At 44.0% G+C, this 23,639-nt stretch overlaps 1 protein-coding gene across 1 annotated transcript in view; it reads left to right on the forward strand.

Annotated features, from left to right (window-relative positions):
- LOC113805867 (dynein axonemal heavy chain 6) overlaps window positions 1–23,639 on the forward strand; it is a 50,425-nt gene that overhangs the window by 14,640 nt on the left and 12,146 nt on the right. Inside the window, exons 17-52 of the mRNA XM_070134864.1 lie at window positions 315–518; window positions 779–988; window positions 1,447–1,583; window positions 1,918–2,110; window positions 2,279–2,404; window positions 2,650–2,784; window positions 3,062–3,333; window positions 3,542–3,738; window positions 4,181–4,296; window positions 4,817–4,962; window positions 5,160–5,320; window positions 5,614–5,743; window positions 5,905–6,628; window positions 6,843–7,028; window positions 7,508–7,698; window positions 8,011–8,185; window positions 8,626–8,792; window positions 10,214–10,359; window positions 11,589–11,940; window positions 12,221–12,413; window positions 12,795–13,430; window positions 13,640–13,738; window positions 13,864–14,030; window positions 14,146–14,309; window positions 14,442–14,638; window positions 15,239–15,415; window positions 16,152–16,286; window positions 16,377–16,553; window positions 17,128–17,324; window positions 17,979–18,123; window positions 18,713–18,813; window positions 19,411–19,648; window positions 20,638–20,798; window positions 21,183–21,324; window positions 22,219–22,407; window positions 23,074–23,216. Of these exons, the coding sequence (XP_069990965.1) occupies window positions 315–518; window positions 779–988; window positions 1,447–1,583; window positions 1,918–2,110; window positions 2,279–2,404; window positions 2,650–2,784; window positions 3,062–3,333; window positions 3,542–3,738; window positions 4,181–4,296; window positions 4,817–4,962; window positions 5,160–5,320; window positions 5,614–5,743; window positions 5,905–6,628; window positions 6,843–7,028; window positions 7,508–7,698; window positions 8,011–8,185; window positions 8,626–8,792; window positions 10,214–10,359; window positions 11,589–11,940; window positions 12,221–12,413; window positions 12,795–13,430; window positions 13,640–13,738; window positions 13,864–14,030; window positions 14,146–14,309; window positions 14,442–14,638; window positions 15,239–15,415; window positions 16,152–16,286; window positions 16,377–16,553; window positions 17,128–17,324; window positions 17,979–18,123; window positions 18,713–18,813; window positions 19,411–19,648; window positions 20,638–20,798; window positions 21,183–21,324; window positions 22,219–22,407; window positions 23,074–23,216 (7,229 nt within the window). The remainder of the gene's footprint in view (window positions 1–314; window positions 519–778; window positions 989–1,446; window positions 1,584–1,917; window positions 2,111–2,278; window positions 2,405–2,649; window positions 2,785–3,061; window positions 3,334–3,541; window positions 3,739–4,180; window positions 4,297–4,816; window positions 4,963–5,159; window positions 5,321–5,613; window positions 5,744–5,904; window positions 6,629–6,842; window positions 7,029–7,507; window positions 7,699–8,010; window positions 8,186–8,625; window positions 8,793–10,213; window positions 10,360–11,588; window positions 11,941–12,220; window positions 12,414–12,794; window positions 13,431–13,639; window positions 13,739–13,863; window positions 14,031–14,145; window positions 14,310–14,441; window positions 14,639–15,238; window positions 15,416–16,151; window positions 16,287–16,376; window positions 16,554–17,127; window positions 17,325–17,978; window positions 18,124–18,712; window positions 18,814–19,410; window positions 19,649–20,637; window positions 20,799–21,182; window positions 21,325–22,218; window positions 22,408–23,073; window positions 23,217–23,639) is intronic.

Here is a 23,639-nt window from a genome sequence, read left to right on the forward strand (position 1 = left end):
GTAGTATATTAGTAGTAGTATAGTAGTAGTAGTAGTAGTAGTAGTAGTAGTAGTAGTAGTAGTAGTAGTAGTAGTAGTAGTAGTAGCAGCAGCAGCAGCAGCAGCAGCAGCAGCAGCAGCAGCAGTAGTAGTAGTAGTAGTAGTAGTAGCAGTAGCAGTAGTAGTAGTAGTAGTAGTAGTAGCAATAGAAGTAGTAACAGTGGAAGCAACAGCAGCAATAACATCGTCATCATTATCAGCAGAAGCAGGAGCACTAACAGAATCAAAATCATGGCCATCATTAGTGATCCTTCTCCTAATTATTCTTCACGCAGCTGCCTGTCTTGGAAGCCTTAACAGACTCCGCCCTCCGACCGAGACACTGGCAGGAAATAGACACTGCCCTGGGTCGAGCCTTGCCGCCCAACCTCACCTTGGCTCACGTCGACGAAATGTCCCTCCACACCCACGCCCACACCTTACAGCAGGTTGCCCACACCGCCCAGTTGCAGCGCGAAATGGAAAATCGTTTGAAAAAGGTAAGTTATCCCTAAAAATGTAGAGATCAACGTTTTCTATAAATGATATTTGACTGGGTAACTCAAGTAAATTAATGTGGTGTATTCCGAATAGGGCAGACTAGTATATTGTCTGCAAGGAATTTAAGATTGTGTAAATGATAGTGTTATGGTAATTGCGGTTAACTGTATCCCATTTAAAAAATCAAATATTCATATATATATGTATGTGTGTGTGTATAAATAACAAAAATACAAAGCCTTTTCATCGTCCTCGCCAGCTCGAAGAAGACTGGGACGTTGCTATCATCCCCGTCCAAGCCTACATCAGGAAGGATCTGTACGTGCTGGGGGACCTCACCGACCTGGAATCCCTCTTGCTGGCCTCTGACCTGACCTTACACTTGCTCCTCCACTCCCAGCACGCCCTCCACATCAAGAATGAAACTGTGAAGTGGAAGAACATCCACACTATCATTAAGGAGACAGTTGTGAGTGACAGACGACGTTGTAGGTTATGTGTAGGGTGTCATGATGGGGATAATGTGTGAGTAATAAAAGTGTGAAGTGTTGTAAAAGTGACATCAAAATGGAATGGTACTAATGGTAAATAAGTGAAATCGGAAAAAGAAGCGACGTTTTCATAAATATCATAAGTTAAGAAACAGTCTGATAGGTTATATACCTAACCATCTGACATATATATATATATATATATATATATATATATATATATATATATATATATATATATATATGTGTGTGTGTGTGTGTGTGTGTGTGTGTGTGTGTGTGTGTGTGTGTGTGTGTGTGTGTGTGTGTGTGTGTGTGTGTGTGTATTTTTTATTTATTTTTTATTCCAATATGTGAAAAAATATATGCTTTACCACAGACGTGAATAAATGAATTAATATCCTCTAGTGAATTCACTTCCATTCCTTAACTCCAGGCTGCCCTTCGTGACTTCGAGGGCGAATGGTTGGCTCTCGACCTCGTCTTGAGTTCCTGCACCGCCATGGAAGTGTTCCCTCTGCAGGCGGCCGTCTTTTGTGCGGCTTCCTCCTTCTGGAGCGCCACACTCTCCAGGTTGAGTGTTCCGTTTGGTTAAGTCTGTGGAAGTTAGTGATGAGTTAGTGAAAGCGTAAAGTGGTTGGCTATGTATGTGCTGATGATGGTGTTAGCGACATTGGTTTTGCATATTAGACATACAGTGATATTCATGTCTAGACGAGCACATAATAAGAGTTATATATATAAGTGCACACAATGGTAATAATGCACACACATATGCACAATTACAGCAATACATATACCTACACATATAATCATTCATGGATTCATTTATCTATAGATCCATGTATTGTGAGAACTTGTTCATGGGTGTTACGTTGCCCTGAAAAATACCTCTATTGGTCTCCAGGCTGAAGGATGAACCTCGGGTGTTATCGCAGCTTCGGGGCGGGATGCTACTGGAAGAGCTGCTGCAGCAAAGAGGGCAACTAGAAGACCTACGGGCGTGCGTGTCTCCTCTGCTCGGTATGAGGAAGCAGACGTGCCCGAGGCTCTTCGTCCTTCCTGACCAAGACGTCGTCGAGTTACTCACCAAGGGACAAGTGAGTGCTCTTATTTTAAATTTGTTTAGACGGAGAATAGCTTTCAAGTGAAGTATAGCAATAAAGAAACACTTCAGTTTTTAGGACTGAAAATACTTTCTTGAAATCAGTCTCTTCCTTCGAATACATCCCAAATCGATTTTTTTTTCACCAAATACATTTCGCCAGGATCTTGAGGTGTGCCACAAGTACCTGCGTCGGATGTTCACGGGCGTCGGTCGGTTGGTGAGGTGTGAGGACGGCCAGATAGTGGCACTAGTGTCGCCCCAACAGGAAACGCTCCACCTGGCTAAAGTGAGTTAAGTCCTTTTCCGAATATAGGAAAAAAAGAAATTCTGTTGCGATTCAATGGAATTTCATTATTTTCTGAAACTGAAGAAATTGCCAACTGGGAAGAAAGAAAAAAGTATGAACATATTATTAGATAGTGCTAAATTTAACGCTGCATGCCGAAATTTCAGACCGGTTTGAAGAAAATCATACCACAGGAGTTAATTGGGTGTAGCCATCTCATTATCTTCATCTTATTTGCAACCTAGCCTGTGATAGCCCATCACGGAGTGGAGGATTGGCTGGGTCGAGTCGAGAGCGGTATGAGGGCCACAATTCGGCGTCTCATTCTCAAACACGTCGAGGACGACCTTGACTTACCCACATCCGAGCTGCCTCTGCAGGCGAGTACCCTTTTCTTAAGTCTTTTCTTGGTGTAGTCGAAGGTGTATGGCGTTATTTATTAAATCTTCCTTTTTTGTTTGTTTACCTATTTACCTGCTACATTATTTTTTTAGATTATTTTACTATTTATCTTTGGGCAGAAATTAGTAATTGAATTTTCACAACAATTTATATTTATTTTCACTCGAGTTGTTATTACTTACATTTTTACTTAGATCGTCGTCACAATCCTAGTCTCGACCATCGTTAAATAAAGCCATAGTTTCATCATCACAGGTGTTAGACGTCTGCAAGCGCATCCAATGGTCTCGGGAAGTGAATCGAGCCTTTGCCATGGTCTCCGAAACCCAAGACAAACCAGACCTCCAGAGGGTTCTCAAAAGGATAATAAACGTTCTAGACGCGTTGACGAACGCAGTAAGACAGAACCAGAGTGAGAATCGAACTGTATCTCCCCTGAAACAAGCGAGGATGTCTTATCTAACAGCCACTTTGCTGGAATTACGTGATACGACCCAGACGCTGGTTCAAGATAATCCGGGTTCGAGGTTTGTTGGTTGTGTTTGTGGTATATCTAAGGATAAAACGATAGATAGATAGATAGATAGATGATAAATAGATAGATATACAGATAGATAATGAAACTATATTAATACAAACCTTGTCACAGAAACCTAAAGGACATGGAGATTTTGTTGTGGAATTTGATCTTCCATTGTTACTCGGCTGTTCCACTGACCACCCACCCTCCCTCAGCTTGTCCTATTCGTGGCTACAGCACCTGCGTCACGTGATCACGGGCGAAGGGCGGAGTGCGGGCGTGCAGGTGACCGTGGGCGTGGGTCAGCTGGATTACGGATACGAATACATGGGTGTCTCTCCAGCAACCATCCCTACACCAACGACCCTCAAAGCACACCATGGTCTTATTACTGCTGCTATTCAGAATAGGTGTAAGTATGGCGTTGAAGGGAGAGGGAGACGGAGAAGAAATGCTGTTGTGAGAAGGAGAGGGAGAAGAAAAGGTAGGAAAAATAAAGGGAAAGGGAGAGGGAAAGGGTGTAGGAGAAGGCGAAGATAGATAGATATATAAAGTTGGAGAGAGAGAGAGAGAGAGAGAGAGAGAGAGAGAGAGAGAGAGAGAGAGAGAGAGAGAGAGAGAGAGAGAGAGAGAGAGAGAGAGAGAGAGAGAGAGAGAGAGAGTATGAAAATGAAAGAATGAAAGAAAGAAAGAAAGAGAAAGAAAAAAAAGATACAACAATGAAGATTGAGATCCTAACGACGATGAAGCTAAGATTAACATTAATACCATGTTACATTATCTTGATCATTCTTATCCTTTGAATATGTCCATTACAAATCTTGAATATTAATGACACGACCACCCTACACCAGGCGGCGTGGCAGTGGGCGGCGTGGGCGGCGGAAAGACTGAGACAGTGAAAGGCGTCGCGCGGGCGGCTGGACAACACCTGGCTATGCTTACCTGTTCTGATCACACGCCCGCACAGGTAAATGTTAATTAATGATTTGCGTAACTGGAGTGCATATTCGCTCTTAATGACTGACTTGTTTGATTGGATTTTTTTTCATTAATTTTTACAATATAAGAGTAAATGAATGAGTTGGAGAAATATTCATACATACAGACAAGTACGTTGATGGACCGACAGATAGACCTACTAAAACATAGAGAGAGACATGTGTATATATATGTATATATATATATATATATATATATATATATATATATATATGTATATATAAATTTATTTACTTATTTATTTATTTATTTATTTATTTAGAGAAAGACTGGCATATTCACAGATAGATAGATTGATTGATCGTCTGAATAAAAGGTAGATAAATAGATAGATAAATCAAAGTGCATGGAGACCAAATCATCAGAGACTATGACACAAACAAACAAACATCATTTCCTTATACCGACGAATTTATTTACCGACAACCTGCGCCCCACGCCATTTTAAAAAATCTAAATGAAACCTGAACGATGTCGCCTCCCTTCAGAGCCTCCAACACGTGGTGTGTGCGGGCGTGCAAGGGGGATACTGGTTGTTACTGGAAGATGCAGACCTCCTCCCGCCCACGTTGCTGTCTCGTCTCTCTCAGTACGCCCATAATATCTATCAGGCGAAGGTTAACGCCCTCAAGAGGTATGCGTGTTATTGTTATAATTTTTCATATTTTGTGAGTTTTTTTGGTCTTTTGGGTGGTTTAGTTTATTTACTTTTCTGTAGTTTTAAAAGAGATGTTTGCCTCAATTTTTTATAGGGTTTTTGTAATACATTTTACCTTTTTAAGCCTTTTTGTCTATATCTTATTTTTTTAAATCCGTTTTTATCATCTTAAGAGGCGTGATAGATGGACAAGAGATGAACTTGGTCGACTCCTTCACTTTGTTTATGAGTGTGACGTCACAGGATGATGCAACGGTGACGTCATCATATCCATTGCTGAACCACCCCATCACGCCGCATCTTACCTCTGTATCGGTCTGCCCGCCCACTCTGAGTAAGTGTTATGCAGTGTATGTCTTTGATTAAGTATTAAAGGGTAACTACTATATATATGTAGATTGGAATTCTATATTGTGTCGTTTAACTTTTATAGCCATATGTTTTCACCTATATCAGTTTCTCAAAATTTGTACAGTCCGGCTTATATGCTCACTAGGAAAAAAATAAGAATGAGAATGAACTGAAACTACTTCAGCTGAAATATCTTAACTCCGCAACTTAATAATTTTCGTAAAAACATTTCTTTGACTTAGATTCCGCTTCCATTTTTTCTTCTGTTTCATCCAGACACGCTACTAGAAGCCATGCTATTCGGTCGAGGGTTCAGTCTGTCGCGGGAATATTTGCAAAAAGCGCGCAGCTGTTTTGTCCAGCTGACGAATCTCCTTGACATGGCCCCTCCTACGTCACTGGCCAGGTGAGGCTTGATTCTTGCTTCTGATGGAATAATAAACATATCGTGTAACGTGTAGGTGTATTAGATCAATATTTTAAGGTTAGTGAACTTTGTGGAATACTAACGTAGGTGTATTTACGTTATGATGTGAATGTTGATGTTTTCTTCACGTTTTCCAACAGACTGGTTCAGGCAACCGCTCGTGTTGCTTGCGACATCAGACACACGTCACTAATGAAGAAAGAAGTGACAGAAGATGGTAATGAAGAAGATGCATCAAAATTGGAAACCGCAGACGACAAAGAAAACGAAAAATGCGAAAGAGACACAAATGCGACCTCATCCAGTGCCGTCTCTCTCTGGATGAGGTATCCACCGTACTCGGAGACAATGAGCGACGAGGAGATCGTGACGCAGGCGCTTTATGCCGTGACCTCGCCCCTCCAGAGTGAGAAGGAAGCTCTGTGGCGCCAGGAATTCAATAAGATTTTCGAGCTGGAGGATGCCGAAGATCAGGAGAGGAATCACGAACCCTGCGACGTCGAAGTGGCCATCAAGGAGGTCCTCCTGGAATGGGGCTACGGCGACACGGACGACACCTTCCTCGGCGGGGACTCGGAGCTCGCCTACGAAGTGCCCGACGAGTCCGACATCATCAAAGCCACGCAGGAAGGACAGCAGATGATCGCCGAAGACACAGCTGATAAAAAGGAAAAGGAAAAAGAAGTCCAGAATGAAGAAGGAGGGAAAGAAATGGAAGGAAATTTGGCTGAGAAGGAAGAGGAACTTAGCAGTCACGGGGCATCGATCATGAAAGCGGCATTGCATATGTACTCTCTGCTTACCATTCATCACTGTTGCTGTATCATGGCTCCGTCGGGATCCGGGAAATCTGTCGTCTGGAAGGTAAAGCAATACCTTTATATCCGAAGAAAATCATAAACTAGACTGAAGATTCTAATACTATAATACCATCTTTATTATGGATTCCGACAAATATAAGCAATCCATCTAAAATAATTCTGTTTATAAGGGTAATCCATATAAAGTAATTCTATATCGTTCTAAGGACTTATTTGTCACAGACCTTATAACAGATACACTGCCACCATCTCCCCAGGTGTTGGCAGAAGCTCTAAACAGGAAGAAGCAGAAGGAAGAAAATGATGGGTCCTTCCGTGGTGTTGCGTGGCGTGTCCTGCAGTGTGGAGCCTTCACACGGGACCATCTGCTGGGGAACTGGGACGAGGAGCGGAGGATGTGGAGGAAGGGCGTCCTGTTCCATACGCTGACAGAGTTGCAGCAGGTGAGTGCGAATGTGTGTGTGTATGCGTTCCTGATAGAATATGTGTATGTAAATGTATACATATGTGTTTGTGTGCATCTGTCTATGTCTGCCTTTCCATCCATCCATCCTTCCATCAATCCCTCCTTCCTTTCCTCGCTCCCTCCCTCCATCCACCAATCCATCCATCCATTCCTCCCTCCCTCCCTCCAACCACCCATCCCTTCCTCCATCCATCCTTCCCTCCAACCACCCATCCCTCCCTCTCTCACCCCCTTCCTCCCTCCCTCCCTCCCTCCCTCCATTCCTCACTCCCTCCCTCCCTCCCTCCCTCCATCCATCCATCCATCCATCCACCCATACATCCCTCCATCCATCCATCCACCCACACATCCATCTATCCGATCATCTGAATACCTGCATCCCTCCACCATATCGAAACACAACCGTCACTTCACCACAACTCACCAGTCTTCCCCCCTTCCCCTCCCCCCGTCCAGAGTCCAGGCGAGTGCTGGTTAGTCCTCGTCGGCCCCTTCTCCCAGGACATCCTCAAGTCCGTGTCCCACCTGTGCCACACCTCGCCCACCTTCAAGGACGAGGCGCTGAACCAGGTCATCCTCGAGGGGGACATCAGGGTCATTATCGAACAGAGCGACGAGAAGAACCTCATATCTCATGCCCGAGTCAGGTGAGGTTATGATGGTGAGGAGGAAATCATACACACGCACACGCACACGCACACGCACACGCACGCACACACACACGCAAGCACATACACACGTAAGCACACACACACGTAAGCACACACACACGTAAGCACACACACACGTAAGCACACACACACACACACACACACACACACACACACACACACACACACACACACACACACACACACACACACACACACACACACACACACATAAAAAAATAAAAAGAATCCAAAAATGAATACACACACAAAAAAAAAAAAACTGACAAATTTGCATCTTCTGCTCAGGTGTCCGGTGCTGAAGCTGCCGACGGAGGCGATGACGGCTTCAGGCGCAGCGGGGCGGACCATGAAGAGGCTCCTGAAGGTCCTCCCGCACCTCCAGGGCCAGAGGGAGATCTCGGAGGCCAGGACACTCGTCGCTGAAGGACTTGTTAACCTGGAGTTGCCTCAGACGTCGTTGGTGAGGGGCGGGGAGTCCGGATGCATGTGGCGGTGGTGTTCGTTAATCTTTTTCTCCCTCTTTTTTTTCGTTCTCTTTCTTTTTTCGTTCTCTCTCTTTCTTTTTTCTTCTTCCCTTTCGTTCTCTGTCTCTCTTATTTTCTTTCCTTCTCTTTTATTTCCCTCTCCTTTCTCTCTATTTATATTTCGTTGTGTCTCTCTTTCTTTCTTCTCTCTCTCTCTCTCTCTCTCTCTCTCTCTCTCTCTCTCTCTCTCTCTCTCTCTCTCTCTCTCTCTCTCTCTCTCTCTCTCTCTCTCTCTCTCTCTCTCTCTCCCTTTTTCATACACACGAAAACAAAAACAATAAATAAATAAAAAAAATAATTAAAGAATAAATTAAAATAAAATAAAAGAATTTAAAAATGTGATCAATGGAGAGCTTAGTTCCTCCTCCTCCTGCAGATGAGAGTAGCAGGATGCGTGTCTCGTATGGCGGAGGCGCGGGTGACCCCTGCCACGCCCCCGGGGGAACTGCTGGAGGTGCTGCAGCAGGTCCTTGAGCTCCTACACACCGCCAGACATCCTCATCTCCACCAGGATGCGAGAGAAGGCGCCTACACACCCGCCAGGTAGAGAGGGAGAGGGCCTATAGGAATCCACTTAACCTAACCTGACGATATTAACCCTACCTAATTGGATTTGACTTGACTTTGACTCACCATAACTTACGCTAACTTAAATAACTTTACTTAATTGAACTGAACTTGACCCAACTTTCCCTCTAGTAACAGTGGTGCCGACTCGATTCCAGATAATGACAATGTTCGATTTCACTGGCGAGTGAATGAAAAGTAGGTAGAAAGACAATATTTTTTTCTCTTTAACCTACTAGCATGTCAGTATTTTGAACATTATCACCGGTTACTTATGGACAACTTTCAACTCAAATCTTTACTCATAAGTTAACCTTCATTCAAGTTTAATACGCGTGCATTACTCACCATTCTCATTAACCCGAACATTCACTCACCATCAACCATTTTCTGTGAGAATCATTTATCAAACAACCCGACAAGCGCAGTTAAACAACCAATTAGACAACCACTGAAACAGCCAATTTCTTAGTCGTTTTTCTTTTGTTTACTTACTGAATACGAGCCTAAAGTATTATGTAAACGATTATTTTTTAATGATGTTTGAAGGTTGTGATTTTAAGGCTGCGAAGGTTGTGATTATTAGGTAAGGAAAGATGTGATTATTAGATTAAGAAGGTTGTAACTGTTTGGCTGACAAGGTTATAATTAATAGTTTTTTAGGGTTATTAGGTTGAGAAAGCTGTGAATATTAGGTTTAGAAGGTTTTGATTGTTAGACGGAGGGGGTTGTAATCACCAGGCTGGGAAGTGTTATTATTATGTTGACTTTGATATACAGTTCATCCGCCATTGGTTATATACAACTCATTCATTTTAAGCTTGTATTTGTATCTTTCTTAGCTATGTGCGTCCGATTCAGTATACATTATCCTCTTTGGTTATTCATCAAAAGGGTTCACTTACCTTACATGATTTATTAAGCATTACCACAATTTTAGATTATTTATCAAGTTGGGAAGATTTCGGTGAATATATACGACTGTGTAAAAGTTGAAAGAAATATTATTCTTAACTAATTATCAATTATTATTCACAATTCACTTTCGGTTCTTCATTATACATTATATATTTCGGTTCTGATTTATTATACACTATTATTGAATTTCGCTACTTCATTATACATTGCATTATACATTATACATTTCGTTTTTTCACTATTGATTCATCATACGTTATTATCACCTTCGGGTCTTCATTATTGGTTCATTATACATTTGTGTCACTTTTAGTTCTTCGTTATTTATTCATTATATACTGTTATCACTTTCGGTTCTAAATGATTGATTCACTATACATTACTATCACTTCCGGTTCTTCATTAGTGATTGATTATATATTACAATCAATTTTGTTCATTATTGATTCACTATACATTGCAATCCGGTTGTTCACCAGGCTGGGGTCGCGGAGCCCAGCGCCGTCGGATGCCTTCCTGGACTACGCGAACCGGGTGGTGGCCACGCCCGAGCTGCAGGCGGCGCTGACGCTTCTGCCGCAGCTGCTGGACATCACATGTCCGATCCTGCTTTATGCTAAGCCGGGTGAGTAGGTTGGGTGTGTGCGCAGTGTATGTATGGAGAGGTGTACATGCATTCACTCGCATATAAATATGAACGTGCACACGTACACGTAAACATACATGTACATACACATGTACACATACACGTACACGTAAACATACACGTACATGCACATGCACACATACACGTACACGTATACACACACACGCGGGTACGCCCATTTGTTAGCCTCATCATAGTTTACACCTAAATTCAGGTTGCTTATCTATCGACATCCAACCTTTATTCTTAGACAATTATTTACTCTGTTCCTTTTATCTACCTATGTGGTTACGTATAGAGGCCCAGTTGTACAGTTTATCCCAGTATTATAGTTATTACATTTACGATATAACCTCATGTAACCGCTAGTGCAGTGGTTCTTTGGCTTTTTAGAGCCACGGACTCTATTAAGAATCTAATGAAAACTATGTATGACTTCCTTCCCCAGAAATATTCAGATAAACACAACTTTGCATGCAGTGTGTATAATGTACTTAATCAGTTGAGATTTGACTGTTTCATACAGGTATACAATTTATTAAATTGTTTTGTAAACAATCTTATAAATACACATTAATATAGATGTTGATTTCTATCTAGTACATCATTTACGAGGTATAACATATAACAACATCTGTTCATATATCACTGGGACGTACTCCACATTTCATGATTTTTCTAGTACATGATTTAATAGACCCATTTCTTACTAGTATATTAGAGAAAATGAAATAATTACAAAACTCCAAGTACTCTATACATGTCACTGATGTATAAGTTCTCTTCATGTTCTTGGGTGCAAAGTTCACACTGATCTTTGTTGAAATAATGTTTTATGTTACAACTTCCAGGTCTGTGAGAATGTGTTAGCTCAGTCATATCCCTTGACAAAAATGATATAAAAATTATTATGTATCAAATCTCAACAAGACACAATACTGGACACTAAGGTCTTTGCTTATTTTATTGTAAATATGGGTAGTAAAAGCCGTAGATTAGCACACCAACATCTTAAATCAGATTATTCAAGAAAGTAACAAAGTGCTGTGATAAAATGTATAGTTTGGGTAAGAAGTTGACCATACAGGTCGGCTTCTGTAATTAAGAGCACCATTAAAAAATCATTCTATAATTAGTGAGAGAGAAACCCCAGATGAAGACATGTCCATCGCAATGTAACAAGTGTATGAAATATGTTCATCTTTCAGGCCATGGTCTGACCACGTTCCTCGACATTTTCGAACGTCATCGCGCACCGGCAACACGCGTGATTCGCTTCCGGTGCACGCCGCTCTCGACCGCCCACGAACTTTTCTCGTGCATGATTGGCGATCTCCTCCCGTCGACTCCGCCAACCGACCAATCAGCGAGCTCCTCGGGCAGCGATGGGGAAAATCCGATTCATGATTGTTTGGATCCGAGCATGTCACAGAGAGATTCTTTCGAGAATATTCCGATTCTCGCTCCGGGAGACGAGGGGTTTTCTCTCTTGATTCTGGAAGATGTTCACCTGCAGCTGGACTCTGGCGGAACACTGGGAACCATCTGGGAAATATTCAGGTACAGTTTGGGATCAAAATTGGATGGTCCTTACACTTTCCCGTTTATCTTGTACGTATTAGTGTTACTTCGTACTTCGAACATTCCTCATAAACATGACTTAACTATTATTATTAAGAAAGTAAAGATTGTCTTTGTATCCGCATATGTAGACGAATTTAATGTATTACAATAATTACAGTATTCATAATAAATTTGGCAGGTACGATCTAAACAAATCAATAGAATTAAAACAATTACATACTATACTTTTGCCTAAAAAACGTTACCCTTCCTCCAGACACATGGTGGAGTATGGCGAGGTCGTGTGTCCTTCTTCAGGAACGAGGTATCGGCTGCAGAGGGTGGTGCCCCTCCTGGCGCTCTCCTGCCACGCCCTCCCCGACCAGAACGTGCCCGCGAGGATCCTTAGGCATTGTGTGGTCATGGGCGTCCCTTGCATCTCGTCGCGGTCTTGTGAACACGTTGTTAAGGTCAGAGGAAGGTCAGATGCTGCGTGATAAGAATGAGATCAGAAATAGGAAGCGAATGTCATGGGGTTTCGTTATGCGCGTTTCTCGTTTTCTGTGAATTTTGTGCGGAAAGAGTGGAAATTGCTGGGGGTATGTGATTTCATTTCACGTTGGTTTGCGGTTTCTGAGGGTTAAAACCTTTCGTGATAGTCTCAGTTAACGTGCGATCTTGTAATGTATTTTAGGAACATGGCAATATTATCCATAGAGTCTGTGTTATGTTGCTTTTTGTCGTTAGTGTAGGAGATTGCTACTTATGTTATACTGCATTAAGTTTTTTAAATTCTTTTTATGGTTTAATAAAAATGATTATGCTCCTGTCTAATCTTTCAATGGTTTTAGGTATCGTTGCAAGACGTGTTAGCAGAGTTGGACGAGGAAAACTTCCAGCCAGACGCTACCAGGGACGTTGTAGTCGAGCTGTACCAAGGTCTCGGCCAGTCGTCCCGACCCCAGACGGGCTCACGACCCCGAACCGCGTCAAGAACCCGGGCCTCCTCTCGACCGCAGACAGCCTCGCGTTCACGACCTTCTTCGCGACCCCAAACGGCTTCGCGGTCTCGGGCTTCGTCGAGGCCACGGACCGCTTCGAGACCCCAGACAGCATCCCGTCCGGCCACGGCAGAACCCCCGGACGAGGCGACAGAAGGCCCTCTCAGCGGCCCTGCCTCAGACAAGGGCTCGGCCAAGGACTCCTTCGACTTGCCCGACCTGGACACCAGCACGAGCAACGGCAGCCGACTAGACACAGGCAGGAAGAGTCGTAGCGCCAGTCCTCGCAACACTCTTCCTAACCTACACCACCTCCTGCAGCTGACAGAGGCGCTGCGGAAGAACGCTCGTCTCCTGCAGATGACAATAGGGCAGTCAGCGTCCCTCATAGCCTTTGAAGCTGGCAGGATCTTTAGCTCTGTCGTCGAGAGCGAAGAAGAACTCTCCGACCGAGTCTTCAAGATCGTCAAAAACAAATTCGAAGAGGTACCCGGGTCGCTTCACTTCACATTAATCTTTACGTCTACATAAAAATCATACAGCTAATAATTTATAAATACAACCAATATAAGTGTGCGTAACTGCATATGTAAAAAAGCACAGGAATATCATTTATATTTTTAGATTCCAATTGATGTTATGTTGTCTGAAAATCACACCAGTTGATAAAAAAATACTATATTCTGTGCGAGCAGGTGGAAGAGGGTCTGGCGTGGTGGCCGGGGCAGACGGAGGAAGGCAAGAAGATGATGATACACGCGAAAGACTACAACGAGTTCGTAAAAAATATCCAGGTGAATACGATATTTCCCCTTATACTGCAACTGTTTTACTGAATGTTTATACTGTTTGCTCTGTAAACTGATATAAGAAACAGAGTATAAATGATGTGTTTTCATGTTTTCGTCTTCTGTCTCAGTACCCCGACGGCCTGCAGCAAATCATGTTTACACAGGCTCATTTTATGGCTTTGCTCAAACTCGTGATCACGATGGAAACCTTTTGGAGCCACGCTGTTGTGGTCGGGCCGCCTGGTGTGGGCAAACTGTCACTTGTCAAGCTAGCTGCCCATTACACCAGGGCAAGGTAACTATATGTATATATATTGTACTTTTAGATTAACAAAATTATGATGAATATTTTAAACTATTTCCAGCTTGTTTTATATTCTTTCAACTTTATTTTCTTATATCCGTAACAGAGTCTACCACCTCGATGACTACCGCGATGAAGCCAGTCGTGTGGGAGCGGTGAGGTCGGCTGTGGAGGCCTCCGGAGTGGGAGGTCGGAGGACAGTCGTCGTGGTCAGGGATCACTCCGTCACGCCCCAGCTCCTCGACGTCCTCCACAGCCTCGCGCACACCGGTATGCTCGCACTCGAAACAGTCTCCAGCACGTGAGGAATGTTCCTTTCTCATCCGAATACCCTTTCCTTCCTGTTTTCCATTTTATTTTTTCTCACTCCTCTGGGTATCATCACTTCACGTCCTCCTTCAGGATGGAGCGAGACCCTCCTGGGGCGGCTGAGGTTACGAGGTCTTCTAGAAGCTATCAGGCTCAAGGGCAAGGAGCTCCCTCGCGAGAACAAGTGGATGACCTACCTGGAGGAGGACGAGGTGTCTTCCCTACGTCACCGCCTCATCACCAACGTCAAGCGACACCTCCACGTGTGTCTCGTCTCACACAGTCGCCACGTGAGTTTGTAGACCAGTGGGTCACAATCTTCTATTCAGGCCACCCTAATCTTGCACCTCCAAACATGACCGCGACCCTAGTTCTACATTGCATAGCCTGTCATATATTATACATTATCACATATATATATTAGTCAATAAACATATGAATAATTCAATAAACAACAATCCACTATTACGATTATATTTTCTTTATTTCGAGTTTCATAATTTTCATTTAGTGGATTTTTTCGACTGCATTTGAAATTATTGTGTAATAATCAGGCAAAGTTTAGCCATTAGCTCTCAATCAATATGTGACACGTTTATGCTGAAAACATCTCAAAATTGAGATTTGACCAAGCTGGTGTAAACGAACTGGATGGTTCTTATGGTGCAAAAGATAGAATACGTAATGAATTGTTTGTGTTATTGATGATGGTAACATTATTATATTGTACCACTTAATGCTATTCTTATTACTGTCATTCTTAGAGTTGTTATCATTGGTATGAAATAAAACGCTAGATTTTTTTTAAAATGTACTTCTATCCGATACCAACCTTAACCCGTACCCTAACCTAAACCCTAATTTTCACACACCAAACTCTCACCCCACAGACCACAGACAGCTGGTGCGAGCGATACCCTCCCCTCCGAAGCCGCTGGTCGTGGGTGAGGCTCGACAGATGGGACTCCGACACCCTTCGTCAGGTAGCCCGAAGGATCCTGCTTCCTTACGACATCCCTCCGCATATCCTTCACCAGATGCAAGCCGCTCTGCCGAGTATCCATTTGGTGGGTGGTAGTAGGATGGTTTTGGTAGTGGTAATAGTAATGATGATAATGATAATTTCCCCATCACAATCCTTTCTCTTCTTCGCCCATTCAAAGTCTCCTCTTCCCTCCCAATAACTCCCCTCACCCTTCTATCCCCTCCCTTTATCCTTCGGGATCCCCTTAACGCCTCACCGTTAACCCTCCCACAGACCCTTCCCCTCTATCCCCTCCCCTACCTATCCGGAACCCCCTTAACCCCTTACACACCCCTCAAAACCTCTCCCCCTTCTCCCTTCCCCCCTTAATCCCCCACACTCTTAACTCCCTACACCCCTTAAAACCTCTACCCCTCCCCCTTGAAACCTCTCCCCCTCCCCCTTAACCCCCATACCCCTTAAAACCTTTCCCCCTTCCCCCCTTAACCCACACACACCTTTAAAACCTCTCCCCCCCTCCGCCCTTAACCCCCACACCCTTAAAACCTCTCCCCTTAACCCCCCTTAAAACCACTCCCCTTAACCCCCCTCCCCCCTTCCCCTTTCTCCCCTTAAACCCCCTTAAAACCTCCCCCCTCCCCCCTTAACCCTTCACATCCCATAAAACCTCTTCCTCTCCACTCTTAACCCCTACACCCCTTAAAACCTCTCCCCCACCCCCTTAAACCCCCCATACCCTTAAAACCTCTCCCCTTAACCCCCCTTAAAACCTCTATCCCCATAATCACCCCCTTAAAACCTCTCCCCCTGCCCCTTAGATGCTGGCCAGGGAAAAGGGAGTTACGGTGACGGTGTCCGACTACGTGGAGGCGTGTCGCGTGACGGTGACGCTGCTGGCGAGGCGGCGAACGGAGCTCCGGGAGTCGCTGGCTCTCTTCAAGGGCGGCATGGATGTAAGACTTAGGTTTATTTGTTTGTTTATGGATTATTTTACTCACATATATTTAACACTATATACTCTTCCCGACTTTTTCCCTTCACAGAAACTTCAAGAAACGGGCGTGAATGTCGAAGAACTGAAGGGCGAACTGAACGAACTCGAACCCGAACTGAAGGCGACGCAGGACGAGGGGAACCGGCTTACGCAGGCTCTGGCTCAACACCGGAATCAAGTGGCTCAGCTGAGGGACCAGATGGTGGCTCAGGAGGAGAGGGTGAAGGTGTGTGGCTCTCGGCTCTTGCTTTTTGGGGGGATTTTCTTTCGCTGTTTTTGTCTCTTTTTTCTGTGTTTCTGTTTCTTTGGCTATCTCTGTCGCTCTTTCGTTCTCTCTCTCTCTCTTTCTATTTCGTTCGTTTTCTCTCTTCCGTTGTCTTCCTCTCCAGCACCCCCCCTCTCTCAATCTTCATCTCTCTATTTCGTTCCCCTTCTCTCTCTATTTCGTTATTTTTTTTATCTTCTGTTGTCTTCATCTCCACCCCCCTCTCTCTCGCTCTCTCTCTTTCTCTTTGAATTAGTTATCCGAGAGATTATTGTTAAATAAGCATCAGTCAAGGTTATTAGATTTATTTTTCTATAGTTTTTGGATTATAATTTTCATATTTAGTGTCTTGGAACATTAACGGAAATTGTAAATCTAGAATTGCGAGGAAAGTAATTCAGACAGACGAGTTTTTTAGGATAATTTTGTTTCGAATGTTTCCCCTCTTTCCAACCCACCTCTCATCTTCTTATCACACTCACACGAACGAATTCGACTCTCACCCCCCCCCCTCCTCTTCACACGCCTCCTGCAGGAGAAGAACGACAGCGTGGCGGCCATGAACGACGAGATCACGCAGGAGGTCGGGGAGGCAATGCCGGCGTTAGAAGCCACGGAGAAAGCGGTCAAGGCCCTGGACAAGAAGGACTTGGTCGAGGTGCGAGTGCTCAATAAGCCACCCGACCTCGTGCTGGCTGTCATGGAACCCATCTGTATCCTGCTTAACGTCAAGTAAGAGGAGCATAGATCTAGAATTATATAGGAGTCGTTCTTAAAACTAATGTGTAATTCGTAAAAAATAACGTGTTGAATGTTCTTTAGGTATTTATGTGAGTCATCTTAAAACTTAGACGTTGTCCTTAAACTTGGACTTAAACCAAGAATTATATAGGTCTTAGACCTTAGAATTATATAGGAGTCATTCTTAAAACTAATGTGTAATTCGTAAAAAATAACTTGTTAAATGTTCTTTAGGCATTTCTGTGAGTCATCTTAAAACTTAGACGTTGATTGATCTTTGGGTGTGTCTGTTAAAACTTGATTGGAAATATTGCAACGGAGCAGTCTTTTAGGCAATGTGTAATTTCTAAGGGAACGTTTGTTTGTTCATAAAATAACCTTTGACTTTGACTCTTTGACTCACTCACTCACTCTCTCTCTCTCTCTCTCTCTCTCTCTCTCTCTCTCTCTCTCTCTCTCTCTCTCTTTCACTCTCCCTCTCTCTCTCTCTCTCTCTCTCTCATCAAAATACAACGTATCACGCCACACCACAGATACACAAAACCAAACAGATCCCACACGTCCCAACTCTCTCACCCTTGCCCCCTTGCCCCTCCCCTACAAGAACCTCCCCCCGCCCCTTACCTCTCCCCTCACCTCTTGCAGACCGGACTGGGCATCCATGAAGACGCTCCTCGGCGACCCCAACATGACCAAGAAACTGATGGAGGTGGAGAAGGACACGATCTCGGACGCCACCCTCAGGAAGCTCAAGAAGTACACGGAGAATCCCAAGTTTATTCCTGATGAGGTGCGGTTTGGTGGAGGTTTGGGAGGAAAGCTGGGTAGGAAGGAGGGTGGAGTAGTGTGTGGTGGGAAGGGAGGGAGTAGGATAGGAAGGGGAGGGGCAGGCAGAGCGAGATGTGAGAGAAGAGGAGAGATAGAGAGAGAGAGAGAGATGGAGGGATAGAGTGATTTGGGGTGAAGAAGGGATATAGAGATGGAGAGAGAGAGAGAGAGAAGAGAGAGAGAGAGAGAGAGAGAGAGAGAGAGAGAGAGAGAGAGAGAGAGAGAGAGAGAGAGAGAGAGAGAGAGAGAGAGAGAGAGAGAGAGAGAGAGAGAGGCGAGAGTGATATATATATATATATATATATATATATATATATATATATATATATATATATATATATATATATATATATAGAGAGAGAGAGAGAGAGAGAGAGACAGAGAGAGAGAGAGAGAGAGAGAGAGAGAAAGTAAAAAAGACGGATCGAAAAAATAGAAAACAGACAAACAGTTAGAACAAACAACCACGTCAAAATAAACAGGATAATCTTTACGAATACATAAACACCTCTCACACAAGCGACCAACCACACCTCCATTCGCTTTCCCAGGTCGCCAAGGTGTCCAAGCCATGTCGACCCCTGTGTGCGTGGCTCAAGGCGCTCGACCACTACTCCCAGGTTCTGCGCAACGTCGAACCCAAGAAGTTGAAGTAGGTTTATTTATTTTTATTCTGATTTTTTTGTTTGGTTTTGTCTTGTTTTTTTGTTTTGGTTTGATTTACCTTATTTGGTTTTGTATTTGGTTTGTGTTTTTCTTATTTTTTGTTTGCTTTGGTTTCTCTTTAGTATTAGTGTTATTTTTTGTTTTGTTTTGTTTTATTCTTATTCACTTTTGATTAAATTTGATATCATTTTATTTATTTTATTTTATCTTATTCTTACTCTTATTTGTTTTTTCTAAGTACTCACCATTAATGCGGCTTTTTCAGGGTCAAAGAATTCAGGGGTATACTGTAGCGGTGACGTTTTGTCTTGATTTTGAATATAGTTATTTGTCATGCATATAAGTCGGGCTACACGGTGTGATGGACAGGTACATAGTTCTCTGGAACAAGCGAATTATGCCAGGACTTGATGTAAAATAATAATATCAGATTCTATAAAACATTAGAGAAATAACAAATTATCCCAAACTGCAGACATTTCCGATTCTTGGAAACGTAATAACCCCACGCAGATAACCATTAAAACAGATGGAAATTTCCAGACTACTTAAAGAACAGAACAAAAAAAGTACAAATTTTCAGATTGGTAGAGCTGGAACGTGAGCTGAACGGGCTGCAACTAGACCAACGGCAACTGCAACAGCAACTGGGTCAGAGCGAGAGGGAGCTGGCGGAGTTGCAAGCGCGGTACGAGGCGTGTGTGTGTCGCCGTCAGCAGCTGGACGGGGGGATCAAGAGGGCCACGGCGAGGCTCCAGCGGTGTACGAGGCTGACCACCGTCCTGGCTGACGAGGATTCGCGGTGGTCGGCTAAGATCAAGGTTGGTCAAGGTTTCGTTTTATTTTTTATTTATTTATTTATTTATTTATTGGGGGGAGGAGATTTTTAAAGGTCTGGGGAAGTCGTTTATGATCATTTATGGGGCATTTTTAAGGTCTGGGAAGTCATTTTTGGTCTCTCGTTGGGAAATTCTTAAAGATCTGGGAAGTCGTTTTTGGTCTTTCATGGGGGTATTTTTAAGGTCTGGAGAAGTCGTGTTTGGTCTCTCATGGGGGAATTCTTCAAGGTCTGAGGAAGACGTTTTTGGTCTCTCGTTGGGGATTTTTCAAGGGCTAGGGAAGTCGATTTGGTCTTTCGTGGTGGAATTCTAAAAGGTCTAGGAAAGCGGTTTTGGTCTTTTGTGAGGGAATTCTTAATGGTCTGGGAAGTCGTTTTTGGTCTCTCGTGGGGAAATTCTTCAAGATCTAGGGAAATTGATTTTGGTCTCTCATGGGGTATTTTTAAGGTCTGGGGAAGTCTTTTTTGCCTTTTGTTGGGTCTAGGGTCTGATTGCCTTTGAGGTTTAATTGATTACCTGTTCTCACCCATCTCTCTCTCTCTCTCTCTCTCTCTCTCTCTCTCTCTCTCTCTCTCTCTCTCTCTCTCTCTCTCTCTCTCTCTCTCTCTCTCTCTCTGTCTCTGTCTCTCTCTCTCTCTCTCTCTCTCTCTCTCTCTCTCTCTCTCTCTCTCTCTCTCTCTCTCTCTCTCTCTCTCTCTCACTGTCTTCTTTTCCTTCTCCTCCTCCTTCCCTTTCCACAATCACTCGTATACCATCACCTCCCTCCCTCCCACCACCACATCAAACCCCACCCCTGCCCCTCCTCCCTTTCCTTCCCTCCCACCATCCCTTACCCTCCCTCCCTCCGTCCATCACCCTTTATCCTCCCTCCCTCCACCACCTCTTACCCTCCCTTTCCCTCCCTCCACCACCCCTTACCCTCACTCCCTCTCCCTCCACCACCTCCTACCCTCCCTCCCTCTCTCTTCCAGACCCTGATGAGCGAAGCCGAGGGCGTCTACGGCGAGTGCACTCTCGGGGGCGTGGCCGTGGCTTACCTGGGGGCGCTGACCTCCGCCCACCGAGACCAGCTCCTGCAGAACGTGGTCAACATCCTCGTCACGAGTGGGGTCGTTACGCCGGCCAAGTACGAGTGAGTAATGGGGCTGTTTGATGTCGTCCGGTGGTTTGGGTGGTTTGAAATGGCTGTATTTTAACGCACACACACGCGCGCGCGCACGCACGCGCACATCTGTGACGTCTTATTCCTCTTTTTTCCCTCTTCCTCTTCTTAATGTTGTTGCTATTAGTATTATCACTTCTCTTCTTATGATGGTGATGATTTTCATTATTATTATTATCACATCATCATTTCACATTTTTTTCATCACCATCTATCCTCATCCTCATCCTCATTATTTCACCCTTTTTTCATCACCATTTATCATCATCATCATCATCACTATATCACCCCTTTTTCACCATTTATTCCTCATCGTTTATTTTCGTTTTCTTCGCCTCCATTTTCTCCCGACAGCCTGATGGAGACGCTGAGCACAGCCGAACAGAGGGACACGTGGGAGGCAGCCGACCTGTACCGCGACCCAGCCTGCTTCTTACAGGCCGCCTTGGTCCTCTCGGCTATAAGGAGACCCCTCGTCCTCGATCCTGATTATATGGTGGGTTCGAGTTCTTTATAAGGAGGATCTGATTTTTTAAAATTTATTATTTTTCTTCTTCTTTTTTGGGGGGGAGGTGTTAGGTTGGGTGTGATGTGGTAGTAAGGGCTAAGTTAGGATGGATATGGATAGTATGTATTTTTTTTTCTTTTTTATGGGGGTTATTTTGGGTTAGAGTCAATATGGACATTTTTTGTGAGGTTGGGGGGTTATATTGGGTTAAGAGTCAATATGGACTAAGATGTGGGATTTTTTTGTGTGGGGGAGGGTATGTAAGGTAGTGTGTGGTATTAAAGCCTAAAATAGGGGTGATATGAACAAGATGTAGGTTTTTTTTCTTGGGGGGGGGGGGGGTTAAATTGGATGGGATGTGGTATAGTGTGTATTATTTGCATGTTGAGGAAGGAGGAAGGAGTATTTTTTAAAATTATTTTTCTCGTTGGGGTTGTCTGTTTGTCTGTCTGCTCGTCGCTCTTTTTTCTTTTTGTCTGTCTGTCTGTCTCCCTCCCTCTCTCTGTTTTCGTCTCTCTGTCTCTCTCTCTGTCTATCTATCTATCTATTTATCTATCTCTCCCTCTCCCTCTATCTACCTATCTATCTCCCTCCCTCTTCTCCCTCTCTCCGACCATCCACCTGCCTACCATCCTCTCTAACCCTTTTTTTTTTATCCACCCAACTCCTCTCTCTCTCTCTCTCACCTTCGCCCTCCCTCCCTCTCCCTTTCCCTCCCCTCCCCCCCTCCCTCCCTCCCTCCCTCCCTCCCTCCCTCCCTCTCCCCGTCTCTCTCTCTCTATCTATCTATCAACCTATCTTTCCATCCATCCACCTGCCTACCATCCTCTCTAACCCTCTTTTCATCCACCCAACTCCTCTCTCTCTCCCTCGCCCTCCCAGTGCGTCCGATGGCTGACTCGCCTCCACGAAGAACAAGGAGGCCTTCAGGTCCTCCACGCCGGCGACGAGGACCTTCTCAGTAAAGTCCTCACCGCCGCCCACGCCCGCCGCCCGATCCTCGTCCTCCACACGCCCACGCACCTCACGTACAACCTCAGGAAACTCCTTGAGGTTCCGAGTCATCTTCAGGTTGGTGGGGGAGTCAGCTGGTTCGTGTTCAGGTGTTGGTGGGAAGGGGACTTATTTTTATTATTATTAATATCATTAACATTATCATTATTATTATTGTTATTATTATTATTATTATCATTATCATTTTTATTATTGTTGTTGTTATTATTATTATTGTTATTATAATTGTTATTAGTATTATATTAAGGTGATTGATGGATAATGATTATTCACGTTGTTTAGTTGTCTATGTGTTTTTTAGGGTTGTTAGCAATATTGTTGTTATTGATATTATCTTTATCGTTATTATTATTGGTATATTCTTTTTCTACTCTTCTTCTGATCGTTTTTGTTATGATGATGGTGATGATAATGATTATATGATGACAATCATCATCATCACTATCACTATCACCATCATCATCATCATTACAACCAATACTCAATCACCACTACCACTACCATCACTACCATTACCATCAAAACTACCATTATTACTCCTTGCCCTTCAACCACCACGACCTGGCCCTCCTCCGCGACGCCCACCTCCTCGACGCCCACCTCCTCGACGCCCACCTCCTCGACGCCCACCTCCGCAACGCCCACCTCCTCGATGCCCACCTCCTCGACGCCCACCTCCGCGACGCCCACCTCCTCGACGCCCACCTCCTCGACGCCCCCCAGACGAGCGACGGCACTCTGCAGGAGGTGGTGATGATCCTGGTGACGGGCAGTGCCACCCCCACCCTCCCTCCCGAACTGTGCGTCCACGTCACCCGCGTGTCCTTCGCCCTCCCGCCCCTCGTCCTCGAAGAGCGTCTCCTCAAGTAGGACCTCCTGCGGGAGAGAGTGGGGTTGTGTTTGGCACGATTAAATATTTCGTATTTATGCTAAAAATGAGGCTTTGTTTCTGTTGGTTTTGGGTATTGTTTTGCCTTATCGAGAAATATACGCGTATTTACTTGGGTAAGTTGATATGTAGATAGTTAAAGGCATATATAAGCAGACAGACAGACATATAGATAAATTGACAGATGAATAGAAGGATATACTGATAGATAGATAGATAATTAGATAGATTGATAGATAAATAGGTAAATAGATAATCAAACAGATATAGATATATAGGTAGGTAAGTAGGTTGATAAATAGATAGACAGACATATAATTACAGAAATAGTTACATAGAAATATCAATTACACAGTATTGAATAAATATCTAGACAGACAGACATATAGATAGATAAATA

Source organism: Penaeus vannamei, chromosome 20 (genome assembly GCF_042767895.1).
Source record: "Penaeus vannamei isolate JL-2024 chromosome 20, ASM4276789v1, whole genome shotgun sequence".
Lineage (NCBI taxonomy): Eukaryota > Metazoa > Arthropoda > Malacostraca > Decapoda > Penaeidae > Penaeus > Penaeus vannamei.